This window comes from Corapipo altera, unplaced genomic scaffold (genome assembly GCF_003945725.1).
Source record: "Corapipo altera isolate COAL_440 unplaced genomic scaffold, ASM394572v1 98, whole genome shotgun sequence".
NCBI lineage: Eukaryota > Metazoa > Chordata > Aves > Passeriformes > Pipridae > Corapipo > Corapipo altera.
In genome coordinates, this window is record NW_020884914.1 from 6,322,698 (window position 1) to 6,331,920 (window position 9,223).

Consider the following 9,223-nt stretch of genomic DNA (forward strand, 5'->3'; position numbering starts at 1 on the left):
CCCAAGGGCCGGGTCTGTCCCGGTCGAGCCCCCCCCAGCCCCAGCCCCCCCCGTCCCGCCAGGGGGCGCTGCCGGCGGCGCCCGCGCGTGGCCCTTTTGTCCTTTGCGGGCCGCCGTAGCGCCCGCCCGCCCGCCCGTCCGCGCCGCCGAGGGGAGGCCGCGCCGGGGCCGGGCCGGGAACGGGAACGGGACCGGGACCGGGAACGGGAACGGGAACGGGACGGGAGCGGGGCCATGAGCGACATCCGGCACTCGCTGCTGCGGCGGGACGCGCTGAGCGCCGCCAAGGAGGTGCTGTACCACCTGGACATCTACTTCAGCAGCCAGCTGCAGAACGCGCCGCTGCCGCTCGTGGACAAGGGCCCCACCGAGCTGCTCGAGGAGTTCCTCTTCCAGGTCCCCAAGGAGCGCGGGGCGCCGCCCAAGGTGCGACACGGGCACCCCGGCACACGCCGGGGCTGAGGGCGGACACAGCCCCGGGCAGTGGGTGTGGAGGGGAGGGTCCCAGAGCCCTGGACAGGGTCCCCCTGGGGCTGCCGCTGCACCATGAGGGTCCCAGGGGCGGGGGCTGCTGCTGGAGACCGAGGGGTTGGAAGGGCAAGGTGGGAGCCCTGAAGAGCTGCTGCTGGAGGCCAAAGCCTTGGAAGGGCAGGATGAGGTCCCCGAGGGGCTGTTGCTGGAAACCAGGGGCTCGGAAGGGCAGGATGGGGTCCCTGAAGAGCTGCTGCTGAAGATCGAGGGCTTGGAAGAACAAGATGAGGTCCCTGAGGAACTGCTGCTGGAGACCAAAGCCTTGGAAGGGCAGGATTAAGTCCCTGGGGGGCTGTTACTGGAGACTAAAGCTTTAGAAGAAAGGGATGGAGTCCGTGAGGAGCTGCTGCTGAAGACAGGCCCCAAAAGGACAGCACAGGCTCCCTGGGGGGCCGGTGACTGAGGGGTTTTTTGGCAGGGAGGGGGCTGGCTGACAAGACCCCCATGGGATGGCCAGGATTCAAGGCTCTCAGGAGATGTGGTGGGCTTTCAGGGCCTGGGAACACCCACAGCCCCCCAGTGCTGCAGCTGGGCCCTACCAGGCTTTTTGGATGGGCGTGGGATGGAGCTGGGATGGGGGTCTCAGAGATCAGCAGTGAGAAACCACAGCTGCTGGTGAGTGTTGGGGTGCATGGACCTGGGGCCTGGTGGGCTCCTGGGCCCAACTGTGTCCCTACCAGCTGCCCAGCAGCGTCCTCAGAGCTGTTTTTTGCAGAGGGAGGGAATGTTTTTCACCCCAGCAATGTCAGTCTCATCTCCCAGTCTGTGGGCAGCACTTGCAGGTGCAGCAGGCACCAGTCTTGTGTATCCAGTTGTTCAAATACAACCTAAAGCTTTTCAGTGTCACCAGGTAAATGCAGTGGTGGCTCAGAAAGCTTGAATGTGTGTACTGTGCTTGAAGACTGGGTCCCTCACACCTGAGGGAGGCTCCCAGCCTTTACTGCCCCTGTCTTTTCCACTTGTTTCTTGCTTTTTCAAGACCCCCAGTGTATTTTGCAGCTTTGTTTTTGTTTTCTTTCAGAGACTGAACTCCCTTCAGGAACTCCAGCTCCTTGAGATCATGTGCAATTATTTCCAAGAGCAGACCAAGGACTCAGTCCGGCAGATCATCTTTTCATCTCTGTTCAGCCCCCAAGGGAACAAGGCAGATGACAGCAGGATGGCCCTGCTGGGGAAGCTGGTGTCCATGGCAGTGGCTGTGTGCAGGGTTCCTGTGCTGGAGTGTGCTGCCTTCTGGCTGCAGGTACAGCTCCTGTGCAGGCAGGGGTGGCTCAGGGAGGGGGCGAGGGAGTGTTCCAGGATGGATACAGTGACTGGGCACAGTCAGCTGCTCCTCTGTGCTGGTTTCAGATGACAAAACAGCTGTCCCCCTGTCTGTGCTCATGTTCGTTCCTATGCTCCAGCATCAGGGAGAGCTTTTGCCAATTCATTCATGGAAGAAAAACAAGTGGGTGTTTATTTTTTTACTGTCAGTGAAAGTTTTATTAATTCCCCCCAACCCCGTGCACGTTGAAAGGGCTCAGTGAGGGTTTGACCAACACAGGGAACAAACTTTGGCAGTTCATGGTCACCTTGCTTGAAGAAGCCAAGGAGTTTGGGAAATAAACCTTGCCTGATGTGCAGGTCTGTGCGTGGAAGAGGCATCTCTCTTGATATTTGGGCACAAAATACCTGTGTCTGTCTTCCATGAGTGTGGTATGTCAGGGATCTCCTCTGTCTCCCCCTTTTCCTGTTGAGATTTCCCACTGTAAACCTTGGATAGTGCACCTTTGTTCCTGCTGCCTTCATGGGATGTGCAGAAGTCACCTGGTTTTGATGGAAGGGGAAGAGCAGAAAGAATGTGCTGGGAGGGAAAGGTGGGAGAAACAGGACCAGCAATTTTTCCTTGGAGTCGCTCTTTTCCCACCTAGTGAGCCTTGGGACAGGATGAGATGTAACCTGGATAGCAGGAGAAGGTGTATTTTTTTTGCAGATTGCAGCTTTTAAAAGGTCTGAGGATTGCATAGAATTTTTTCCACATTAAAAATATCAGATGTGACTGGGAGGTCACTGAACTGGTTGAACCAATTGAACTCCAGAACTGTGTTAGAATTGTGGAGTCACAGAATGGTTTGGGCTGGAAGGGACCCTAAAGCTCATCCAGTCCACCCCCTGCACAGGCAGGGACACCTTCCACTGTCCCAGGTTGCTCCAAGCCCTGTCCAACCTGGCCTTGGACACTTTCAAGGGATGGGGCAGCCACAGCTTCTCTGGGCAACCCCTGCCAGGGCCTCACCACCCTCACAGGAAGAAATGTTGCTGAAGTAGTAAAAAAAAATAAAAATCTCCAAGTCACAATATTGATTCGAAAGGTTTTAATTTTAAACCACAGATACTTTAAGCATGAATTATCACCACCTATTTTTATATTGAGATATAGTGATTTTATTTCTGGCCAAGTGGATGTTTGATATGCTGAGAGAGAGAAAGCACACTGCTCTTTTGGGAAAGTGGGGACACAGATGTTGGAGCAGCCCTGTGACAGGGTTTAATCTGCTTTCCTCATGTGCCACCCCCTCAGAGAACCCCTGCTGTGTTCTGTGTGAGGTTGGCCCGGGCACTGGTTGACGACTACTGCAACTTGGTGCCAGGCTCCATCCAGACCCTGAAGCAGATCTTCAGTGCCAGCCCTCGCTTCTGCTGCCAGTTCATCACATCTGTCACAGCTCTCTACGACCTCTCTTCAGGTAAGTGTTTCCCAGCTGTGTCTTTCCAAGTAAGAGGTGCGACTTAACACAAATTAACTGTTGCAAGAGAATTAACTGCTCGGATGCTAAAGAGGTGTTACCAATAATTATTGCCAGAAGCAGCTCTGGGGTGTGGCTGTTGCCTCATCTGGCACTGGGGTAAGAATAAAAATAACCACTCCGTGGCTGAGTCATAGAATCCAAGAACAGTTTGAGTTGGAAGGGACCTTAAATCTCATCTCATTCCACCCCTGCTATGGGCAGGGACACCTTCCACTAGACCAGGTTGCTCCAAGCCCCGTCCAGCCTGGCCTTGGACACTTCCAGGGCTGGGGCAGCCACAGCTTCTCTGGGTAAAAGGGAAGGTGTTTACTGGAGAAGCAGCCAAGTAACACCTGACACAAAGGGCATTATCCCCCAGAAAGGGCAAAGGACACAGGGACTTTATTGACTGAGCAGCTCTGGGAGTCAAAGCTGATCTGTCTGGGCTGGGCAATCAAACCTGAGGTAGACTCAGGGCTGCCTGTCAGCCTGATTCCTTCCAAAAAGGGGAGAAACACAAATTCTCAATGTTTGCAAGCCAGAGCAGGATTTCTGTGGAGCAGTGACAAGAAATACATAATCAACAGCATGTCTCCAGTGCACTCTTTAACTGTGTGACTGCCAGTGATACAACCTGTCTGAGGTTGTTGTTGATCAGACACATGAGGTTGTCTAACAAAAGTTTGATTTAACTTTACTCAGTAACAGAGAGCTCATGGTAGACCAGGGAACAACCATACACTAAATGCCAACATCACCTATAATCCAGAAAAGCAAATGCTGTTTGTTATCAATAAAGGAAAAATTTTGCATGGTCTTCTCCAGACAAACAGCTTGGCATTACTGAGGGTGAGGGAGAGGCTTAGACTTCATGGTGGTTTTTTAAGATATTTGGTAGAGCTCAAAGTCTATTTTGTATCTCAGTATTTTTATATTGCTTTGTGCAACCACTTGAAAGTTCATCTAAGTAATTACAAGACATGTCAGAAAGGACACAACGTGAGTTATAGGAAGTAATTTTTTCATTCCTTCATTTATCTGAGATGTTTTTGGTCACACAAGAAAAGGGAGCTTGCTCTTCAAATCCAGCAGTCTGTGACAGGATGGTTACTGGCAAGTCAGGGTTTCTCTTGTCTGTAGTCAAGTTCATGAACACCTTTCACTTCTTACTTGAAGCTTTACATAATCTTATAATCCTGTACATGTCATGTGATCATGTTATTAAGTTGTGTTTTACCTAAACACGTTTGTTTAGGTAAGTCTTAAAGGAAATGAGTTGAATGATTGGCACTTCCTTCTCTTCACCCAACAAGTTTTTCCTATTTCCCTTGCCCCTTGTACTTCCTGTGGCAAGGGATAAAGGGAGACTGAATTTAGGGAAGAAATGAGCAGCTGATGGGTGGGAGAGAAGAAAACAACAAAAGGAGCCTTGCTGGGAGAGGAGATAAATTGGTGGTGTCTTTGTAATAGGTGGAGAAGGTGAAGTTGTCGGGAACATGTTGTATCTTCTCTATGTCTTGAGAAAAAGAGCAGAATTGGGAAGGCTCTGAAATCATCATTGTGACAGTGCAGGAAGGGTGTGTGTGAGAGACTAATTAAAGACTAAATTAAAGTCCCGTGCTTCAGCGCAAGGCTCAGCTTACCCAACACCAACTTTCCTCTCTCCAGATGACCTCATCCCTCCTTCAGACCTGCTGGAGCTGATCGTTTCCTGGATCTTTGAGGACCCCCGTTTGATCCTCATCACCTTCCTGAACACTCCCATTGCAGCCAACCTGCCCATAGGGTTTTTGGAGCTCACCCCGCTGACCGGACTGATCCGCTGGTGCGTGAAGGCCCCCCTGGCCTACAAGAGGAAGAAGAAAGCCTCTCTCTCCAATGGACACACTCCCAGCAAAATTGCCAAGGACTCGGCTTCAGGAGAAGACAAAGATTGCCACCAGCTGTACTCAAAGCTGCACCTGAGTGTCCTGCAGGTTCTTATGATGCTTCAGGGGCACTTGACGGAGAAGAACCTTTACGGGCGCCTGGGGCTGGTGCCCTTTGACCACGTGGTTCCTCTGGTTGAGGAAATCAACAGACTGTCTGATGAACTCAATCCTCTCAATGCATCCAAAGAGATTGAACTGGCTCTGGACAGGCTGGCCCAGGCTTTGCAAGTGGCCATGGCATCAGGAGCACTCCTGTGCACTAGAGGTGAGTTGGTGGTGGGGCTGGCACAGACCCCGGCACAGGATTCTTTTCCTCCACTGTGCAGAAGTTGTAAGAGGGAGTTTTGGAGTGAGGGGAGTGAAGATCAACGTGCTCACAGCAGGATTAGTAGTCTGCCCCTCTTGGAAAGCGATAGTACAGGAAATAGTTCAGGGAAAATAGCTGGATGGAGAATAAGAGAGATCACTGATGTAGGTGACATACATTGCTTTGAACTGATCCTCAACCCTGCAGTGTGCACAAGGGGGTTAAACCTGGGTGTCTGGCACAGGGACAAATTTGTTCCCCTCAGAATTGCTTGTAGCTATTTAAAAAGCACTGTCTAGTTGTGCCTCAGTTCGACATCTCTGAGTTTGCCTGCTGGAGGAGAGTCCATGAAGCACATAAACCCACAGGGTGGGTGTGCTAGACAAAGAATTTGTAAAGCAAACAAACACACTTCATCTGGAACTTCTGGGCATTCAGCTCACCTGCAATGAGACCCCATTACAGTGTGTGCAATTTCAGTTAAACTTGTTTAAAAAAGTCTGCTAATGTGGTTTTTTTTGTCTGGCTTTCCTGTCTCCAAAGCCAGTTCTTTCCAGAAGAACTGCAGAGATGAAAAAGGGAAGTGCCTCAACACAGCACGGGGTCAGCCAGAAAGGCTGTTTTCTTGTTATATTCTCTTGAAAACAGGGAATTTTGGGGGTGACCAGAAGGCTTAAGGCTCCCCAACCACTGGGACAGTTGGTGCAGACCCCAACTGCTGAGAGTGGCCTCTGCCTAAGCAGGTGCCTGAGGCTTTAGCCCTGGCTGAACCAGTGCTGCTGGTCAAATTTCAGTGTTCTTCTTCCTAAGCTTTTATAAAGTAGCTCCAAATGTAATAAGAACAAGCAGAAATTGGAGTTTTTTGAGCTGATGGCTTATTTCAGCTGTGTTGGTTCTTAGTTGTTCACCTGGAACATTCTGAGCACTTGCTCTTACTGTAGAAGGTAGTTCAGTGTAAGGTGCTGCTGAAATATCAGATATCTCAGTATTTTGGGAGTGGTTTCATCTACAAAGGCAGGTTTGTTCTCCAGCTATTCCTGAGAGCACTCTATCAACAGGGTATCTTGTTAAATTCCTTGGTTCTAGTTATTCTGCTTGAGCAGAAGTTTGGAGATGGTAAAAAAGCTGCAATTTCTAGTTGATAGATCTCAGCAAAAACAAAACAAAACCAACAACCCAACCCTTTCTTTACACTGTCAGTGTTTCAAAAACACCAAACCAAGACAAAACAGGCATTGGGTAACCTTTGCCTTGCTTTGACCTGATGCCTTTCTCCTCATAAATGCTATATTCAGTGGGCAGAGTCATGCCTTATGTTTCCTATGTCTCAGTTACTCCTTGTTGGTATATTGGCATTGCAAAATCCACCCTAAGGCTTGGTCTGCCTTAAATGTCAAACACAGTAAAGTGGCTGGTGTGGAAAGCTGGTGAGATGGAGAACATTTTCTCCCCTGTGGAGGTTTTGGGGCCTGAGAATGGGATTCTGGATGTGTTGATGACTGGTGATGATGACAGATTGCTGATTATTCAGTAATTACTCAGTAAAATTACTGATTATTCAGTAATCTGACCTTCCTAGAAAGGAGAGTGAAGAGGAAAATCACTCTAATTTCTGCTTTATCCTTATTATTATGTGTTCTGTCCTCTTTCAGATGACTTGAGGACTGTGTGCTCCAGGCTACCACATAACAAGTAAGAGACCTTTCTGCAGCTGTGTTGTTTTTGATGCTTGTTCCAGGACATTGAGGGCTGTTGAGACAAAATCTCCTCTAAAAATTTATCATCCTGGAATCTGGCCTTTGCTCACATAGGGCTAAAGGTGACATAATGCTGATTACTTCTTCCCTGGACTCCTGACTGAAGGGGATTTCAGTGGCTCCCACCTTATATCTGCTCTTGCCCAGCCTGTGTTAAAACAAATACACGGAAAGGGAAATGAAATTCCAGCCAGGAACCTGCCCCTGAGTTGTCCCATCCCCATCTCCCTGCCTGTATTACCTGGCCCTAAGCTCAATTGCTTCTTGTCTCTTTGCAAAGAGTGACTGAGTTTAAAAAAAAAGAGGGGGGAAAAGGGAAAAAAAAGAGTCTTCTGGAAGCTGCAAAGAGCATAACTGAGTCCCTGTCCTCGCCCCTCAGCTGTGCTGTGCGTCGGGTGCGAGTCGCCCTTGGATTCACCACAGAAGCTGCTCTAACAATCCTCCCTCCTGTCTGGATTTCTCTCCACAGCCTGCTCCAGCTGGTGATCTCGGGTCCAGTGCAGCAGCCCACCCACGGGGCCCTGCCACCAGGATTTTACCCCCACATCCACACCCCTCCGCTGGGATACCCCGCGCACGCCGCTCACCCCGCGCTCCCGGCGCACCCCGCGCTCCCGGCACACCCCGTGCAGACCTTCATTCCAGGAATGACATTCCCATACCGGCCCATCCGCTAGGACAGAGGCTGCACGGTGTCCCAGCTCCCCTGGAGCCTGGGGAAGCCTCGGAGATAAAACCAAACTCTCCTGGGAACCACATTTTCCTCTCTGGAGTGAAGCCGAGCGTGAGGGATCGGCCCTTTGGCAGCAGGCCTGGAAGGTTTGGACGTGGGATGCAGATACTAAGGGACAAAACAGGGGGTGGGAATATGCAGCAGAAACTCCAAACCTCTGCTGTGTGTGGAAATCCTTTTGCTCCAAGGGTCTGATATTCCTCAGTTGTGCATTTTCCACCTGGATATGTTCACAGCACACTGAGCCCAGCTGCTCTGGCTCTGGGAGGGCCAAGAGAAAAGGCCCTGTGTGATTTTTGGGTTTTTCCAAGCTATTCCACCCCAGCCTGCTTGTTTCTTTGTAAATGTTTGTATCTATAGCTACAGAGGATGTGTACACTGTATATTTTTGGAACACAGACATTTGTTTGGGAAGCACAAGAGTAGAGTAAAGCAGCACTTCCTATTAAAGGAACCAATTTAAGAAGCATTGAAACAAATCTGCCATTTCTCTGTCAAACAATTAGAAGAATGAGAATTAAAACAATTAAGATTTTTTTATCTTTCAGTTGGTTAGAAGGTCCAACTCATTAGGCCTGTGCTGGGGAGGGGACAAAACTCAGTGACCCATTGACCTGCCAGCTGGGGAAATGCCCTTTCCAGACACCTCAGTCAGTGATTCTTGAAAAGCTGGGGTGAGATCTGGCATGTTTTGCTAATGCTGGCTGGAAAACTGGCCAAAGGCTGGCTGTGGTGTTCAGGCCAGCTCTGAGTGGGGCACAGGGATGCATGGAATCATCTGGGAAGGGCAGCAGAACATGCTGCTCTTGGCACAACAACCAAATGTGGTGTCCAGCCCCTTTCTTGTCGTGCTGTCCTTCTCTGAGCCCCCTCCAAGGGGTGAAAAAGCAGGAAAAAAGGGTTCTTTCTACACATCAGTGGCTGTGACAAGGACCTCTGCTGCTCTGGTCCTTGTGTGAGGTGATGTGGGGGCTGTGGTTCCACACTGGCTGCAAAATAAGGACAAATTAGATGGAAGATGGGAAAGCCTGATTTGAATGAAACAGCTGGAAAGGGAACTGTGGCTGTCCTTCTCTGGAAAGGGAAGGTTAATTATAATAATAATATAATAATCATAATCCTAATAATAATAATAATGGAATAGTTAGAGTTGGAAGGCACCTCTGGATTTCATCTAGTCCAACCCCCACATTATC

General features: G+C 50.0%; 1 protein-coding gene across 1 annotated transcript; it reads left to right on the top strand.

The window, feature by feature from the left end:
- The first annotated feature begins 133 nt into the window (after positions 1–133).
- On the top strand, positions 134–8,502 carry CUNH7orf26 (chromosome unknown C7orf26 homolog). Its single transcript, XM_027654920.1, has 7 exons — positions 134–174; positions 205–426; positions 1,553–1,774; positions 3,092–3,257; positions 4,968–5,495; positions 7,190–7,229; positions 7,764–8,502. The coding sequence occupies exons 2-7, from the start codon at positions 235–237 to the stop codon at positions 7,969–7,971; spliced, it is 1,356 nt and encodes a 451-aa protein (XP_027510721.1). The 5' UTR covers positions 134–174; positions 205–234; the 3' UTR covers positions 7,972–8,502.
- The last annotated feature ends 721 nt before the right edge of the window (positions 8,503–9,223 follow it).

Bases quoted from the DNA above. Each gene is read 5' to 3' on its own strand.
- CUNH7orf26 (XM_027654920.1), top strand. From the start codon at position 235: ATGAGCGACATCCGGCACTCGCTGCTGCGGCGGGACGCGCTGAGCGCC. The intron at 1,775-3,091 runs GTACAGCTCCTG...CCACCCCCTCAG, and splicing joins GTGCTGCCTTCTGGCTGCAG to AGAACCCCTGCTGTGTTCTG. The intron at 5,496-7,189 runs GTGAGTTGGTGG...GTCCTCTTTCAG, and splicing joins AGCACTCCTGTGCACTAGAG to ATGACTTGAGGACTGTGTGC.